General features: G+C 42.7%; 1 protein-coding gene across 3 annotated transcripts in view; it reads left to right on the forward strand.

The window, feature by feature from the left end:
- eml2 (EMAP like 2) overlaps window positions 1–19,957 on the forward strand; it is a gene marked incomplete at its 5' end in the record, with an annotated part of 78,511 nt that overhangs the window by 24,508 nt on the left and 34,046 nt on the right. For 2 of the 3 annotated variants that reach the window (XM_084313592.1, XM_084313593.1), the window contains 3 exons: window positions 2,400–2,517; window positions 4,897–4,998; window positions 17,999–18,027. In XM_084313592.1, the coding sequence (XP_084169718.1) occupies window positions 2,400–2,517; window positions 4,897–4,998; window positions 17,999–18,027 (249 nt within the window). Of the gene's footprint in view, window positions 1–2,399; window positions 2,518–4,896; window positions 4,999–9,706; window positions 9,812–17,998; window positions 18,028–19,957 lie in introns of those variants that run through there. The other variant, XM_084313594.1, reaches the window with a different exon arrangement.

Below are 19,957 nucleotides of genomic sequence, written 5' to 3' on the forward strand. Positions count from 1 at the left end.
TGCCGGTCTAGGGAGGGTTGATAGATACTATTGCATGTCTCCTCCGATACATGTGGAGTCAGCCAGCCGCTTCTTTTCACCTGACAGCGAGGACTCTCACTGGGGGAGCGTAACGCGTGGGAGGATCACACTACTTCCCCCAGTTCCCTTCCTCACTGAGCAGGTGCCCCGACCGACCTGTAGGAGTCGCTGTTTACAACGACCAGGATACACACCCCACCCCACCGGCTTCCCACCCGCTAACACTGTCAATTGTGTTAGTATGGACAACCGACCAAGCCGGAGGTACCGCTGACTAGGGATGGGTACCGTTCACATTTGAACCGATACGGTACCGGTACCTGTGAATCGATACCGGTACCCAGCGGTACCTTTTTTTCAGTACTTTAGTCTCTAAAAATGTAATCTACCTACCTCAGTCGTAAAAAAAAATCCAAACTTCAAATAACTACACTTTCGACAGTTTTCAGCTTGCCATTGCCCCGACTGCTTTGTTGTTGAATCAAGTCAAATCCTAGGTAAGCGTATATTGTGAGTGTGAACGTTGACATGAAAAAAAAAGTGTAAAAAAAATGTAAAAAATATATATATATTTTTTTTTATCGGTAGCTCACGTGAATCGATACTCGGTAGTACCTTTTAAAAGTACCGAATTCGGTACCCATCCCTACCGCTGACAGCTGGATTCGATACCAGTGTCTCTGCGGTGGTAGGCAGGCGCTTAGTCCGCTGCGCTACCCAGCCGCCCTATGTCACGAGTCTATTGACGACCTCTCACATCATATAATGAATCTATTGCACAACCCCATAAAGCATTCATCCTGAGGATTCAGTAACAGCCAGGGGACAATAAGAACATAGCCGGTGTCCTCTGAACGGCTGGAGCTCTTTCTGTTACACTTTAAGTACAATAATGAAACCAAATGAATAAACTGCACGCATGCTGTTCAGAGGCAGGTCAGAGGGAACACAGTTACAGGTGTTACAGAGGCAGGTCAGAGGGAACACAGTTACAGGTGTTACAGAGGCAGGTCAGAGGGAACACAGTTACAGGTGTTACAGAGGCAGGTCAGAGGGAACACAGTTACAGGTGTTACAGAGGCAGGTCAGAGGGAACACAGTTACAGGTGTTACAGAGGCAGGTCAGAGGGAACACGGTTACAGGTGTTACAGAGGCAGGTCAGAGGGAACACAGTTACAGGTGTAACAGAGGCAGGTCAGAGGGAACACAGTTACAGGTGTTACAGAGGCAGGTCAGAGGGAACACAGTTACAGGTGTAACAGAGGCAGGTCAGAGGGAACACAGTTACAGGTGTAACAGAGGCAGCTCAGAGGGAACACAGTTACAGGTGTAACAGAGGCAGGTCAGAGGGAACACAGTTACAGGTTTGGGCACCGTTTATGAAGCGGTGTCGTTTTAAAGTATCTGTTTTGATACCAGAATTGAAGGAATTCCAATGATACCCGACCCTGGATGGTGTGTGGAAGGTCTTTGTGTTCCCTTGGGCTCCAGCGCCAGCTGTGGAAGGCCAGCGATAACTGAGCACCGTGACTGACTGACACCTTTGACAGTTAAGAGCCTGAGTACTGAGGCATATGTAGTCCCACTTAATCACATTGCTAGAAACATCCAACTTCGGAGGGAGGGTGGTGCCCAGATCTATTTTCTGCCATGCTGGGGATGATACAGATCACTGTGTACAGCGACCATAAGTGCAGCTGCAGCCTCGGACGACGAAGTGTCACAACAAGCACTGGTGTCATTGATTTTCCGTCTCTTCAAGTCTGAGATCTGAGATCCCTCTCTTTACAGTCAGGTCCATAGATATGTGGACACATTTTTCACAATTCTGGCTCTGTCTGTACACCACCACGATGGACCTGAAATGAAACAACCAAGGTGCAGACTTTCAGCTTTAATTTGAGGGTATTTGTATCAATATATCAATACAATATCAGGTGAACGGCGTAGGAATTACAACCGTTTCTACTGTGTATGTGCTATTTTTAACAGACCAAAGGTAATTGGACATTTGGGTGTGTGTTCTTCCCTCATTATTTCATTTGCAAAGGAGCAGATAAAAGGTCACCTGATTTGGATTTAAATACCCTCAAATTAAAGCTGAAAGCCTGCACTTAAAGCACACCTTGATTGTTTAATTTAAAATCCATTGTGGTGGTGTACAGAGCCAGAATGATGAATATTGTGTTGATGTCCAAATATGTATGGACCTGACTGTATCTCTCTTTTCCACTACCTCCTAAACTCCTCCCCTCCCTTCTCCCGCTCCTCTCCTTTTTCCTCTGTCGATTAAGCCCAATTTAATTTTCTCTCTCTCTCTCTCTCTCTCTCTCTCTCTCTCTCTCTCTCTCTCTCTCTCTCTCTCTCTCTCTCTCAGTGCGTCAGCTGCTCCAGGCCCTCCCCTCCAGACCCCTCAGTAACGGCTATATTCAACAGAAGCGCCTGCTCTCCTCTCCATCATCTCCTAAGAAGGACATTCTGCAATCGATCAAGAGGTATAATGAAACACTATTCCATCAAGAGGTATAATGAAACACTATTCCATCAAGAGGTATAATGAAACGCTATTCCATCAAGAGGTATAATGAAACACTATTCCATCAAGAGGTATAATGAAACGCTATTCCATCAAGAGGTATAATGAAACACGATTCCATTAACACTTTGACTGCCACTCACGGCTAATCTCGGGTTTACGATAGTTACGTTGAAAGCCACTCACGAGATTTCTCTGAATTTTTTTATTTATTTATTTTTTGCGATCTGAAATCATATTGCATCACGCGAGCCTACCCTAGCCTACCCAAGGGCCGCCGGCGATCAGATGTGAAAAAAGCGCCCCCTATCGTCTCCCAGATGGTAAATGGTAAATGGAATGGACTCAATGAAAATGGATGGGGAAAAAAAATATTCCAGTCCACATTTTCCAGTCCACTGATGCAGCCGGGGTTACCAGAGTTCATTCTGGAGCCTCTGAGCCGCGGGGAATCATGTGTTCTACTGTACACACGTCAGATCTATACACTTATGGTTTTTTTCAAATTGTGATCAGGAATTGGAATATACCATTTGGATACCATCTGATGTCGGGTAAGGAATCTATGTTATCAGTGTTAGGATAATCAGACTCGTTTTCATGAAGATATAAGCTTTTTTCTGATATGTGCTCTATCGGTTTCACTGTAAAATCCATTAGCGCGCGCCTCGAACGTGCGTGCGGGCACGTATACTATTGATCATCTAGCGTTTATTTGAAAACGATTCATAAATAGGCCGACAAATATCAACGTTCTGGAATATTCCAGTAAAAGGCGATTATCACAGAATGGGCTGTTTTTCCCCTGAAAACGGGCGCTTTTCAAAATGCTCTCAAACGGAAATGAAGTGATAAAAAACCAATCTGACTTGACAACACTGACTGGAAAATGATTCTTTGATAAGCGACGGGCAGATTAGACACATAATTTAAAACATAGATTAGGCGATATTAACGTTAACATTGGTGCCGATGGTGGCATTCAAGCACTAAGTCGTGCGCCCCCTGGTGGCACTGAAAGTGTTAAGAGCAATAATGAAACACTATGGGCGGGATCCACAAAGAATGGATTGCACAGTGCTAATTGCAATTCATTATGATTTGAAAATGGGGGACCCTGATGTAAACAAGACGAAAGTCTTTCTCTGGTCTGCATTCCCTTAACAATTGTGTGTATTGAGCCGTACTGTATTGTACCCATTCTGCAATCTGTTAATAAAATATTCAATCAATCAATCAATTCTTTGTGGATCCCGCCCTATGTTATAATGAAACACTATGTTATAATGAAGCACGATTCCAGAGCTATAATGAAACAATATTCCATCAAGAGCTATAATGAAACGCTATTCCATCAAGAGGTATAAAGAAACCATATTCAATCAAGAGGTATAATGAAACACTATTCCATCAAGAGCTATATGAAACACTATGTTATAATGAAACACTATTCCATCAAGAGCTATAATGAAACACTTTTCCATCAAGAGGTATAATGAAACAATATTCCATCAAGAGATACAGTATAATGAAACAATATTCCATCAAGAGGTATAATGACACACTATTCCATCAAGAGGTATAATGACACACTATTCCATCAAGAGGTATAATGAAACACTGTTATAATGAAACACTATTCCATCAAGTGCTATAATGAAACAATATTCCATCAAGAGCTATAATGAAACACTATGTTATAATGAAACACTATGTTATAATGGAACACCATTTGGATGTGGTAGGGATTGATGTGTGGGGTGTTTGGGGGGGTTCACATGCCTTCGAGCTACATTGTACTTATTGTACTTATTTTATGCCTATTCTTTGCACGTTTACGTTGCACTACTTTTATTGTCTTTTATACCTATTCTTATGTCTGCAATTTATGCATTGTTTTTATTCTGTCAACTGTGTGCTGATTTTATGTCTATGTTCATTTTATAGTAATTGCTGTGGGGCTCTCTGGACTGTGGTCCATGTGTGAAAAGTGCTATATAGATAGTTATTCATATTTATTATTATTATATTGTAAAAAATGTATGCATTGAAATGTCTGTAGTCTTGACGACATTGAAAATTAGGGTGACCTCAATTGTCCTTTCGAGAATAAATAAAGGTATGCATGAATGTTATAATGAAACACCATGTTATAATGAATCATTTCTTTCTTTCTTTCTTTCTTTCTTTCTTTCTTTCTTTCTTTCTTTCTTTCTTTCTTTCTTTCTTTCTTTCTTTCTTTCTTTCTTTCTTTCTTTCTTTCTTTCTTTCTCTCCTCTCCTCTATTCCACTATACTGTCCTTTCCACTCCTCCTCTCCTTTATTCCCCTCTCCTCAGGAAGAGTCTGTCCACAGAGCGCCTCACGCTGGTGAAGAAAGAGATGGCAGTCGAGAGCAGGAGTCGAACCACCTCCTCCAGCAGTTCATCCTGTGGTAAAAGGTGACAGGGTTATCCTCTACTCTAACGTGCCTAACTTCACTTTATTTGTGCACAGAAATGGTGTGTAGTGGTTAAGACCACAAGTACCACAAGTACCCCTGTTGATCCAGAAATGGTGTAGTGGTAAGACCACAAGTACCCCTGTTGATCCAGAAATGGTGTAGTGGTTAAGACCACAAGTACCCCTGTTGATCCAGAAATAGTGTAGTGCAGGGGTCTCAAACTCGTGGGCCAATTGCGGCCCGCTGGATGATATTTTGCGGCCCCCTACTTGACATCAAAGTTTAGTGTTAATGCGGTTAATGCTCGCAACTGTTTGCCGAGTCGTTGCGCGAGAGTTGGACGTTTTATTTATTTTATCACTTGTAGGCTACCATAGCGCAGGCTCATGACAGCAACGTTACGTTAGTGACTTGGTTGAAACGTGATTCCGGAGTGATATCAAGTAAATTGGAAGCAAATGCATCCTCGCTATCTCCTCTGACTGCGAGCAGTGCTCTGCATGTCCGGCTGCACTGCCACTGTCTGTGTGTGTCTGTGTACGGGTCTGGTCCAATCACATTCAGCATCACATCAGCGTTTTTTCCCCTCACCCACAGTCTGCGAATCAGATGCAGAGCCAGCAGAAAAATATGGCATTTGCAAAGATGGTCAGTAAAAGAGAAGTCGACTGCAATTCAAAGGTGAATGAACTGAAAAATATGCATTCATCCTGAGTCCCAGCACCAAACCAATGTGACTATATGCCAAGAAACGGTAGCTCTTGTGAAGGGTGATTTGATTAAACAGCTTTGTAATAGAATAAAAAGAAATGCACAGTGCATTTCCATAGCTGTGGATGAGTCCACTGACACCATTGAGAAGCCTATGTTCTGAAGAACCGTTCATGTTCTGAAGAACTGTTCATGTTCTGAAATGTTATTGCTAAAGATTGAGAAGATTGGATCAGTTGTACTTTTTTTTTTTAATACTTGAAACCCTTTTTTTGTGGAATATTTGATGTGGCCCAGCCTCACCCAGACTCTACCTCCAGCGGCCCCCAGGTAAATTGAGTTTGAGACCCCTGGTGTAGTGGCTAAGACCACAAGTACCCCTGTTGATCCAGGAATTGTGTAGTAGTTAAGACCACAAGTAAGATAAGATAAGATATTCCTTTATTGATCCCCTTGGGGAAATTCAGGCATCAGAGCAGCATGGGGGAGGGGATGTACAGGTAGTAAAAAAGTACCACAAGTACCCCTGTTGATCCTTCTGTCTCCCTCTCGGCCTTCCAACCTAAACCTTTGCTGTAAAAATACCACTTCAAGAGCCAAAATTGTCAAAACAATACACCATCAGAATGACTAAATCTAGCGATACTCTTCTCATTGAAATGCATTAATATCGATCTAAGAAAGTAAAGATGGCCGACAAAGTGAATAAGGCTAATTGTTCTTCACACACACACACACACACACACACACGCACACGCACACACACACACATTTAGACACATAGTCACCATCTGTCCACGTGTCCTCTCTTGTCCACTCTTAACAAGCAGATAGGGTCATTATATCTGAAGGGCCAGTGGGGTTGTGGACAGCAGGTGTGCTGGGGTACAGGTTATAATTATAGTAAGTTACTGTAGAGAGACTCACCTGTCTCTCTGTTCCTTGACACTGAACCTCCTCAAGACAGATAGTACTGGACCTTACAGTAGGTTCAGTACGGCTGTGTACCGAACGAATACAACGGTATGTTAACCACTGCAGAATTTAATTAAAAACGTCAAGTTCACCCATTCCCAAAATATAATTTGCGCAAAGGGCCGGCTGTTGGTTCAACCCACACACAACACAGACATTACCGGTCATTTAAAATATATATATATATTTTATGTCGATTATTAATTTCAATATATAATATTCATTGACAGCCCTACAAGTAAAATTAAGTTACTGCACACTACATCACCCCTGAGTGGAACATGGAAAGCCAAACTTTCCCCCATTGTACCGAAAACCCGTACCGAACCGTGACTTCAAAACCGAGGTACATACCGAACCGTTTTTGTGTACCGTTACACCCCTAACAGATAGTATCTAAAGGTGCTATAGATGGCAGTCAGCCACTGGATGTCGCAGTAGAGCACCAGCACGTCATTTATCCAATCGGGTGCATTCCACGTGGGAAGTAGGGAGGGGATAGATGCCTACAACATTCATTTTGGACCTGCCAAAATATATCAAATGATAAATTCATTCATCAATAATTTTTGGGGGAGAAAAGCAATACTTTTATTCCACACCTTTCTATAAAAAAAAACTGTGTGGATATATTGTAAAAAAGATTCCTCTACATACACATTTTACCTTTAAGAATATTCTTTATTCAGCTCAGTTATGCTAAGAGGGACACCCAAATAAAGAATAATTTTACCCATTTCCTCCTTTAAACTCTTTACATCTCACCTGACTTCAGAGAATGGCATCAATGAGAAAAAGGTGACGCCTGCACACTTAACTCCCAAGTCACGAACGTTTTAATAATGAAAAGGTTTCCATCCTATACTGTGATCTTCGTCGGGTCAGAATCTAACGTCAGGTCCGACCTGACGGAAGATCCGAATAGGATTGAAACGGTGTCATTATTAAACGCTTGTGGCTTGGGGGTTAAGTGTGCAAAGGCATCAACCTTTCTTCATAGGTGTTTCTTTGTGACAGAATGGTGTGGAGGTTCTAAGTAAGTACACACAGGGTATTTAGCTATCTTCAATAATTCAGACTGTGTGTGTGTGTGTGCGTGTTCATGCATGCATGTGTGTGTGTGTGTGACGGTGATGTTTGGAGACAGAGTGATGAGTCCGCACTAAAGGAGTGCCAGTCTGACGTGGCTCATCGCGTGTACCCATCGCGTTTCCACGTCCTCCGTCAGCACTTCTGCCCTGCCCCGCTGCAACTTTCCTCCGTCTTTTCTAAATTATGGATCACGGTTAATGGACTGCTGTCTGGTGCCTGCCTGCCACGCCTCCACACCTGCCTGTACTGTACAGGCCTAATGGACTGTGAAATAAATAACCATATTTCCCACTCAAACGCAGTCGCTAGGTTCTCTACTTGACACAATACTATGATACTGGTTTTAAAGGAACACGCCAACATTTGGAGAAATTAGCTTACCGTCTTCTCCAGAGAGAGACGATAAGATGGATACCAGTTTCCTCGCTGTGCGTTCAGTAGAAAGCGTATCTGGCTGCATGTTAGCCTAGCTTAGCACAATGAATGGAAGCGGACATGACCGGTTAGCCTTCAGGAGAGGTGTTAGTTGCACAATGCCTAGGCTAACCGGCCATGTCCACTTCCATTCATTGTGCTAAACTGGTATCTATCTTCTTGTCTCTCTTTGGAGAAGATGATATGCTAATTTCCAAAAATGTTGGGTTGTTCTTTTAACTCAATCCCTGCCAACAATGTTTATACACGTGTTTGGCCGACAACCGTTGAACGCCAACCACGTATATATGGTATTTGATCGTTTTTCCTTTTTTTCGATATTTGTATTCATTATTCATCCGGGGACCTCGGTGTTACCAATTGGAATGAGTCTGATATTGCCAAAGTGCAATACCGGCTGCATCCATCTAGACGGCGGTATCGAGCACCCTTTGAAACCTTGTATCTTGGCCTGTGCAACGGTCAAATGTCACCGGGCTCACTTTTCTTTGTCGGGCGAATGGAGCGGTTATATTGATTGGATTGAGACGCGTCTAATGCTCCCGATGCATGATGTGTGGTGGATTATATTGGCGACACGATCGACACCAATACTGGGACTAGCGATCAGATAATTGAAATATTCTTTTTGGGGTACATCCTAGTGAAGGTAAGGGCTATTATGATATCAATCCTGCGTTGATCCAACCATGTCTTCACCCCGATCGCAACATACAGTATGTGTGTAATGTTACTCCACAACGTATGCCGTTGGTGACGATCAAAGCATAAAACAAACGACCCCCCCCCCCCCCTTTCATGCATTCATGATGAAACATAATACCTATGATATAGATTTGATTTGGGAATAATAACGTGTACAGGCAAGAAACGGCAACATTTATAGTAGAATTGACGTATAAGCCTATTACTCAGCCTTTCGGGAATTACCCCAGACAACGCTATAACGATACTTATATTCACCACGGTATGACACAGGAACGAGTGGATGGAAAAATTTATTCTTTTTCACATATTGAACGATAGATAGGTGATGTCAAATGGGCCATAGTATTGTATCCATAGCTATATTATAGAATATAGTTATAGCTCTACAAACAAGGTGACGCACTCCTATCTTTTAAAGTGTGGCAGTGCTAGAACGGGCCCCCGTCTAATCCCGGGTGGTCAATGAGTTAAGGACAACAATAGCCCATCCACTTTTCTGTTTATTTGTTTTTGTTTGTTTCCATCTTTCTTTCTTTTAAGAAATTGTATTCCCATCTAATTCCTCCATCCGTCCCTCCCTCTTCCCTCTCATCTGCACCCTTCACTCAACCCCACTCTCTTCTACCACTCTTTTCTGCTGAGGGCATCAAATTTCACAGGAAGGGGGGCAGGGTCACAGAGTGGGGAGGTGGGGCTACAGGATGGGGAAGTGCATTCTGATTGGTTGAAAGGCAGTCCACAGGCTGCAGTTAAAAGTTTACTCAGTCAACCAGGAAGACAGTCCTGTTACTGTGCCGTTGTCAGACACGACAGAGCAGGCTCCTGAAACCGCTTTGACTACTCAACACTGTTACCTAACGGAACCAGTCAAACATGAAGAGATCACCCAGGTAAACAGATGCTGTAGGAACTAACCTTAACACAATACTGCATGTAGTAGAACGATGTTTGCATGTACTCTATGTGGCACAGTGGAACTAAAGTTGATGCAGACTTCTATTCTATTTGGTTGATTGATGGATTGATTGAAAACTTTATTAACAGATTGCAGAATGGGTACAATACAGTACAGCTCAATACAGACAATTGTTAAGGGCATGCAGACCAGAGAAAGACTTTTGTCTTGTTTACATCAGGGTGGTTGGGAGTTTGTAAATGCGTGTGAAGAGTCTAGTAAGGTTTGGAATACCTTTTCTATTGAAACAGTAGTTGTGGTTTTTCTGAACTTCAGTTGTGTGTTTGGGTTGGGAGGATCTGGATGTACTGTTCCCTGAGGAAGCTCTGCGCTTTCTTTCATGTACTGTAACTCTGTCACGCATACCTTTTTGATGTCCTCACTCCTCTGTGTGTGTGTGTGTGGGGGGGGGGGGGTTAGGGAGGGGCGGATCCTCACTAGTAATGGCTTAAATAATGCAGAAACAAAAATTGCAATTGTAGCCATGGATCAAATTTCAGTAGCTCAGTCTTGCAGTGTGTTTACTGAAATTCCAAACCCCTTCTCATTTGAATATTTCATGTTTCAGGTATATGTGTTGTGTCAAATACAGTCGGGGTAGATATTGGAATAAGTATGGCATTCAAATAGCTTTCCAAAAACCTATGAAAGACTGTATTGTCTGTTGAAGGGCCTGGCTGTTGTAGACGGGAGGGCTCATAAGGTCTGGCACATGCCGCCGGAACAATTATCTCTTGTGAAGTAAATGGACTGTTGTTGCACTATGGTCTCTAGCTGTGCTCCACTTCTTAGGGAGATGCATTAGTGCACGGTCTAGCTCTAGCTCTTTGTCCACACGGACCTCTCATTACAGTATGGCTGTTTGTCAACAAAACGTCCCATCTCATCTGTGTTTGATTGTGAAAGAAGAGACAGGGGGATGGGGGACATCAAAGAGGCTAGAAGACACAGTACTCTGTCATTTGGCTGACTGGACTGTTGAGACTCACTGAACTAGTAGAGCGGAGAGAGAATATAATAATATACTGTTTACATTTTTTACATTTTTGTCATTTAGGTGACTCATATTCAAAGCGACTTACAAGGTCTGTACGACAGGTCAGCAGGAAGGGTACAACTCTTTCAGCTGATTTAACAATGTTCATGAGTTGAAACTTGGGTGATGCACTGTTGAGTGGATAGTATTAAAGACATTAGTATAGTAGGAAAAGTGCATGATGGTATAAGACAGTAAGAAGGTTTTTCTGTATTACATTTTCTTTTAATTTTTAAAATTTCAAATATTGATTCAAGAAATGTGTTTTTAGTCGATGGCAAAAGAATTGGTAGAGTTTCAGCTGGTCTAACAATATACTATATATTATACTAAATTGCAATTCGGTGTGTAACTGATTGAGGTGGGTAGTTTGTTAGGTCTTCCGATCGACTAGCATATAAAACCACTGACACGAGTATATGACAATACTGCTTACTAAGTGAAAGAAAATGAGTACATACTTTCATACTGTATCATACGTTCCACTACCATGTAATCCAATATCATGAAAACCATATTGATTACTTGCGTAACATTTTGTTCGTTTCTTTTTATTTAGATCCCAATTAGCTTTGGCATAACAGCAGCTATTCTTCCTGGGGTCCAATAACGTACATGGTGACGACACAAACATACATTCACACTCATCACAATATATTGACAAAACAAAAACACTGCAATTAGACAAAGCAAATAGACAGTCTCCGACTGAATCCATCATGATCTAATTAATAGATGAATATAATTTTAACATAGACAGCCCGTGTAACCTTACTGCCCAATGATGACGTCACAGCAACCATTCGAAAACCTCAACGGAACATTAAAATGCGAGAAACCAAAAAAATTATATTCGGTACCGCCCTATTACTTACCAAAATACATTTTTAAATAATGATCTTTAATCTTTTTCTTAAAACCATATATCTTATCATGTAGTCTTTGATTTGGGCAAAGTGAAACAGCCTCCAGCAGCGCGCCTAGTAGAATAACCACGTGTATCGGAACAAAAAAATATATTTTATATATATTTTACATATATGGTTATGGAATATTCTTTGTGATGCGTTTTCCTTTCCTTTCCACCGAGCCCTAGGTCACATTGTGGATCTTCATCGGCTGACTGAGCTGATTAGTGATTCTGCTGCGCACCCCGCGGAAGCCGCATTGATCGGAAGCCGTGCTTAACGACACGCATTAAACGCATGAACTACCGGGAGCAGATATTCAGATCATGTTCTCCCCTGATCAGAGATACAGAGCAGCGTTTTGTAGAAACACAGACCTCGACGCCGAGGGAGACCTGCTGGGGTTTTGTAGAGGAGTTCTGTTGCATGAATGTTAATTATAATGAATTATACAGAACTAGTACACTTGAATTTGACCATGCATCATAGCCTTTGAAGGTGAAAGGGGTTGGAACAAATTCAAATGGCTTGATGGTTTATGTCATCACGTCCAGTAGGTCTGAATCCATGCAAATACTGTATAAGGAAAAGATCTTAATCTTATTAAATCAAATGTCTCTCTCTTTTCCCATTTTCTCTGAAGTAGAGTAACTTGGCCTGATGTGTCTGATGCCACAGGGGAAAGCATTAGAGTGCATTTGACTAATTTAATTTGGATAAGAAAAAACCCCGCTGTGCATTTCACTTCAGCACTTGGGTCATGTTGGCCTTGAAGTACTCTCTCCAGCAGCCCACTGCGGTCAAATGCAACTCCTTGCTGCGGAGCTCAGTGAGTTCACAGCAGTGTACAGTAGCAATACAGTAACTACCACTTTCAGGGTTCGGGGGTTCGATTCCCAATGGGGCCATCCATACTGAAAAATGTACATTGTAAAAAATGTATTCCATTTTAAAAAGCGCGATAGAAAAACATTTATTCATTCATTCATCCATCCATTTGCTTTTGGTCAAATTATAATGGAATGGAATTCACATGAGAATCTCATTGCTCATGGAATTCAAAATGAGAGAATTCAGACGATTTTCTCATTCACAAAAACAAACGTGTGATACGGACTAGAATATAATAGATTAGACTCCCAACAAAGTAGAGTGGTCTCTAAACAGTAGAACAGAACGGTGCACAATAGACTCTGTCAGGTCTGGCAATGCGGTTGCCCCAGGGACAGGCTAACTGGGACTAGATGTTTCTGTACCCTCTCTCTGCCGTGCCGCTGCCAACTTACCAGCATGCCTTGCACTAATTAGAGCCTCTGGATAATGTTTTCGCGTCTCATTGGTTAGAACCAGATCACTCCTCCTCTTGGCAGGCCACACACAGACACAGACACAGACAAACGGGCCTTTATGTGGTCATTTCTAAAGAACCGACACCCTGCTTGCCTTTCACAGGCTGCTCTGCAAAGTTGACGGATACTGCCGGCTTCACTGTGGAGACCAGTCCCACACCAGCCCAGCGAGACGCTTGTCGAAGGATTGCGAGGCTGCTACTATCCAGCAAGCTCTCCACTAAACAAATGTGACCCCAATACCGGGGCCTTCGCCGTGTACTGTACTGGGAAGCAGAGTTGTCATTCAGTTCTCATTACCAGGTTGATTTGAGGGTTGAAATGAAAGTTCTTCTCGGTGTGGGATAACCGCCAGTCACTTCCTAATGTGTGAAATTACATTCTGTGATCCAAACGCCACAGCGGTCAGTTCAGTGAAACACCGCTCTATTATATTCTCCAGGGATTTTCCGTTGTGCTGAGCAGGTGCAATAAACCCTCATCTTAATTCAACCTTATCTCCGTCTCCATGGCGATTTCAATATGCTCTCTGCAGAAGGTAGCATGTCATCAGCCTCCTGCCACAGTGTGATTGGTTGACGGGCCTCCCCGACAGGAGGACGCTCGGCTGAGCTGCCAGCGTGTGTAGCGCTGCACGGGGCGGCGCTCTGAGTGGGCTGACGGAGGGCTGAACCAGGGAGAGCTGTCGCTGCGTTCAGCCCACGCCGCCTGATGAGTTTGCTGGGCATAGCGGTTTGAGTTTTAGACGGATTGGTCTAATAATAAAGGTTGGCAGGCTGTCTGTGTAGCTGTCCGTCTAACCGGGCTAACCGGGCTCACTGATGTGTGCTTGGCTGTCTTGTCTAGCTGGCTGTCTTGTCTAGCTGGCTGTCAGTGTCTTGTCTAGCTGGCTGTCTTGTCTAACTGCCTGCCTTTCAGTTTCTCACTCTTTTCAGATGCGAAGCACCCCTGTAACCGGCAGTGTCACTCACTCACTCACTCACTCACTCACTCACTCACTCACTCACTCACTCACTCGTTCACTCGTTCACTCACTCGTTCACTCACTCGTTCACTCACTCGTTCACTCACTCGTTCACTCGTTCACTCACTCACTCACTCACTCACTCACTCACTCACTCACTCACCCAGTCGTTCACTAACATGTAGCCACTCTGCCCCCTTGTGGCGGCTCACATTTGTTATAGCACTTTGTCAGATAAGATATTCCTTTATTGATCCCCTTGGGAAAATCTGGGCGTCATAGCAGCATGGGGGAGGGTGGTACAGGTATGGGCAGGGTAATAGTAGAAAGACATGAATATAGGCAATACAATTAGATCTGAGAAAATATGTGTGTGAATATTAAAATATGAGATGTAATATATTATACATTACAATAAATACAGGCAGTAAAGAATTTTAATCTGAATATATATATATATATATACTAAGAGTAAACGGTATACACAAGTAGGGATGGGTACCGAATTCGGTACTTTTAAAGGTACTTACCGAAACACGTCGGTACTACCGAGTATCGATTCACGTGAGATACCGTTGCCGGTACTGTTAATTTTTTTTTAAATAATAATAATAATAATAATATATATATTTTTTTAAATAATAATAATAATATATATATATATATTTTTGACACTTTATTTTTTATTTTTTTTACCTTTTTATTTTCATGTCAACGTTCACACGCACAATATACGCTTACCTAGGATTTGACTTGATTCAACAACAAAGCAGTCGGGGCAATGGCAAGCCGAAAACTGTCGAAAGTATGGTTATTTGAAGTTTGGATATTTTTTTTTACAACTGAGGTAGGGATTAAATTTTTAGAGACTAAAGTACCGAAAAAAGGTACCGTTGGGTACCGGTATCGATTCACAGGTACCGATACCGTATCAGTTCAAATGTGAACGGTACCCATCCCTATACACAAGGTATGGTATGAAAAGAGATGATTGTGGACTTTAGGAGGTCGGGGGCCAGGGACTACAGCCCCCTCAAGCCTCAAATATGCTTCCTTCCGCAATCCGCGTGCGCATTGGTGCGCGTGACGTCATTTGTGTAATTCTCATCAGCGTGCTCGTCCGCACCGACCTCGCATCCGTTACACAAATTACGTCACATGCACGTGCAGATGCGGATTGCGGAAGGAAGTATATTTGGGGCTTCAGCATCGACGGGGCACCGGTCGAGAGAGTGAGCAGTTTTAAGTACCTCGGAGTCCACATATCCGAGGACTTGACATGGACCACACCACACACATTGACAGTGTAGTGAAGAAGGCATGGCAGCGCCTCTACTTCCTTAGGCGCCTAAGGAAGTTCAAAGTGAGTCAGAAGAACTTCTACTCATGCACAATAGAGAGCATCCTGACTGGTAATATCACCTCCTGGTTTGGGAATAGCACCGCACACGACCGCAGCAGACTACGACTCTCTCTGCGCCAGGCAGGCAAGCGCTACCGGAGTCTCATGGGAGTACAGAGAGACTCAGAAGGAGCTTCTATCCCCAGGCCATCAGGATGCTCAATGACTCTATGTAACAACCCATCATCTACACTCATTGCACACACATCCACATGCACACACTCACTTTTAAACAAACACTCACCTTATTAAAACTCACTTTAGACACTTTAACACTACATTATATTTATCTATTTATTAACTCTTTGACTGCTTACTTTTGACCATTTTCACAATGTTTGCAGACCCCTCGTATATACTATATTATAGCTATGGAGACAATAGCATGGCTCATCTGACAGGCACTATTTATTCTCCAACAGGGAAAAAACGTTTATTTCTACATGCCTTCGTTCCGTGCGCTATCCCATGCTAAAAATAGTCCTGTTTCAAAATAAGCCAGTCTCGTTTTCTGGAACGCGAGATATGACGTGTTTTGTGCAGCATGCGCATATTCGTGCGGGTTGCTCGCCTGAAACCTATATTATTTCCAGGTCAAATGTAAACACGACCTTATATGGAATGTTTCTGTTCACAAAAACAAAGGCATGTTTTATGATGGGGTTCGGTAAAATAGACGTTACCTTTGTCAGCAGGTCCACCAGAAATGATGGTGGATGGATCGTCACCGTTTCATAATGATCTCCAATAGTTCACTCTAGGCGATCGCCATTGCCGAACATTAGCTGGCTGTAGTCTTGGCGACAGATGATGTTGCCTCCTCGGCGGTTTGACTATAGTATTTTTATGATTTACCAGAGGTGCTGAGTCTGGTGTAGTCTGGTGAAAATGCACGTCATCATCCATAAGTGTGATAGTTTTGTCCTCTTCATAATAGTCTCCAAAAGTCGCGATCGCCATTATACCTCTCTACTCACTGCTGCTCGCTGCTCTGTAGTCCTGCGGCACTGCAGAAATCCCCTGTTGGCGGCGTGGGGGGTCCCCACACTAAACTAGCCCAGTTCAAAAGGTAGGCGATACTGCCACCTGTCGGGATTAGATCGTCATTTCAATTCGAACTAACACAGAGGTCCCTAGAACATACTAATAATAATAATAAAAAACGGAAAAAAACTAGATTTCTCGTTTCATAAATAAAATGTTTGGCGCTCAATTAGTTAAAGAGATTTGCACTACATTCATACCTCATTTGCATTTGCACCTTACCCTAAAGTGTTGTACCTCATTGTCTGCATTGTACCTCACTGTTTACAAATTTGTACTCACTGTACTTAGATTGTACTTGGGCTGTACTTTAGATTGTATATTGTATTGTATATTCCTCTTTTACTTACTTTTAACTTTTTTACTGTATGAAGCACACTCTCAGGGGCTCATACAGAACCAAGAATTTCACTGTAGTGTAAAGTACATGTATTTTATTGTGACAAATAATAAACATACTTGAACTTGGTATACACAAGGTACAGTATACACAAGGTACCCTAACTGGCATGATATACGTCATATGTTGTAGTCTGTGCAGGTGTTGGTGGTTAAGAGTCAGACGCACTTAGTGGTCAGACATTCCTAACAGTTCTTGAGTTCTTCAGCTGTTAGTTCTTTGTTCTTTGTAAGACACCGTGTCCTCGTTCTACATCTCACTCTCACTCTGGAACTGCGACACTAATTAATGTCAGCTGTTTATTGATGAGCTTCCAGATCCTTTATATTCTTGTATGTCATCAAGAGAACAAGCCTGTCGGCACCCTCCGTGTGAACATGTAAATCATGGGCGGGCTCTGTTTGCAGTGAGCCTGCTCTTCTCTTGAATATTGACAGAGCTGTGCTCCATGGGAGTCCTCGTGCCCAGTCATAAGGCGCCAGTGGATTATGCTGACTGTTTTCTGCAGTTCTTTGAGACATGTCTTTTGAATTCTCCTGGGACCGATAAGTTACTGGTCCGGCAACTGAGGGTGTTGTTAAATAAAAGATCCTCGCAGCAGCTCCTGACGTTATGGCTTCTCACAAACCGGGGCAGCGGTGGCCTAAAGGTTAGAGGAGCGGGTTTGTGACCAGAAGGTCGCCGGTTCGATCGCCCGGACCGGCATGACAAATCTGAGCGGGGAAGTGAATGAATAACTCTCTCCCGTCCCTCAATACCAACCTCTTAAGTGCCCTTGAGCAAGGCACTTAACCCCCAACTGCTCCAGTGGAGTTGCTCAGTGGCCAACAGTGGTTTTACCGGGCAGCTCCCAGGTGTGAATGGAACGGTGTAAAAAAGAGCAGCAATGCTCAAAGAACCTACCTTGGTAAAAGACAATTTTAAAGACAAATTTGATGGAGATGAAATTGATCATATATTTGTGTAATACTTGATATATACGTAGCATTTGACTAATGCTACTGTTATTTCCATTTCAGCAAATCCAAAGAATGCACCCTCAATGCAGGTAAGTTGTATTTCTATTCCAGAGAATGTATTTGTGTGTTTGTGTATGCATGCATGCTTATGCACATTTACTTCAACCAACAACCTATCGGGGGGGGGGACGACGACGACAAGCATCAGAGACTAACGAGAAGTATGTCTCAACATCCTCTTCGACTGCTCAACATTTCCCCTTAACGAAGCTGAGAGCTATGGAGCTGAGAGCTATGGAGCTGAGAACTACGGAGCTGAGGGCTGAGACATATGGAGCTGAGGCAGGGCTGTACAGTGCGACATATATGTCGCACGTGCGACACTGACGTCAGTCTGTGCGATGAAAGGATTTCAATAGCACTGGTGCGATGGCCCGTGCCTGGCGGAAAAAAGAAAAAAAAAGTGACGCGGTAAATTGAATGGGCCACGGCGCCACGCTATCCACTTGGTACTTGTAGTCTTGTGCGATTAAATACAATGTCCCTTCTGCGTAAGACTCCATATATCAAACACCAAATCCCATAATCCCTAGCGAACAATATCCCCGCGAGTTGCGAGCAGTGACTCATATCCGCTCGGCTCAGCTCACAACACAGCAGGTGAGCAGGACTCGTCTCAGCAGCAGACCCTAGCGTTTGTAACGCGGACATTGAAACAGAGCTAGTGGATAGTGTTGTCGCGACCCAAAACAAATCCCTGCTGTTTTATTCGGCAACGGGTCAAATGCATATAACATGCTTTGCAATCCTCGCGTCATAAAGTCCGAAATGAACGTTACGTTAGCATGAGCTAACAACAAGCTGTTCATAGCCATATAGAGAGAACAGCAGACGGGCAGAGTGAGGAGGAGGGGGCAGACATTCTCCCTAGGGCTGGGCGATATGACGATATTATATAAATATCGGGTACAGTTCATTAACGATACACTTTTTCAACGTATCGTGGATATCGTGATGTTTTGCCCAAGAGGATTGTGTCGCGTCAATCTGTCCACACGTTACTCGTTCATATCTCAGCCCGTGCTGAGATATGCCCATTCCGCGGTCTGTTAATAAAGTTTTCAATCAGACAGATGTATGGAAAGGCTTTTATTATAACATTCGTTGTAGTAAAATCATTATGCCTCATTTAGTCATCCTGTTGAGCACTGGTCTCCTACTCGACGGCCGCGGGGAGCTAACGTTAGTAGCTTTGTTGACGTTGTTCAGCCACAGGACATTCAGGAAGTAAAAAACTAGGAGCTTGCCGATTGGTGCTAAGAACAGCAGGGCGGGTGCAAGCGCTGTGACGTAATTGGCAGACTCGACTGTCAATCAAAATTATATGTTTCCGTCAGAATGAATGAGTGAAGACTTTGTTAAAGGGTTGCAGAATGGGTACAATACAGTACAGGAGGATGAAGACCAGAAAAAGACTTTCGACTTTTTTACATAAGGGTCCTCCATTTTCAATTCATCAAAACATTTAGAGACATACATATATACAGTAGTTTCATTAAAATGCTATTGATTGATTGATTGATTGATTGATTGATTTAAAACTTTATTAACATATTGCAGAATGGGTACAGTACAGCTCAATACATACAATTGTTAAGGGGATGCAGACCAGAGAAAGACTTTAGTCTTGTTTACATCAGGGTCCCCCATTTTCAATTCATCATATTTCATATCTAAATCATATAATATCTCATTGCTAAATATATGCAATATATAATCTAATAATCTAAATCTAATATATAATATAAAAATGCTAAATGCATGGGTATTTTATTTTGTCTTTAATGTTAGCTTGCAAAATCAAATACTGTCTTGGTAAGCCTCATAATGAATTGTTTGGGGTAAAAAAGAAAAACATCATGATGTGTATCGTGTATCGCCGAAAGGTCAGAAAATATCGTGATATCATATTTAGGCCATATCGCCCAGCCCTAATTCTCCCTTCTCTGTGTGTGTGTG

The sequence above is a fragment of the Notolepis coatsorum genome (genome assembly GCF_963971535.1).
Source record: "Notolepis coatsorum genome assembly, chromosome: 1".
In the NCBI taxonomy this organism is placed as follows: domain Eukaryota; kingdom Metazoa; phylum Chordata; class Actinopteri; order Aulopiformes; family Paralepididae; genus Notolepis; species Notolepis coatsorum.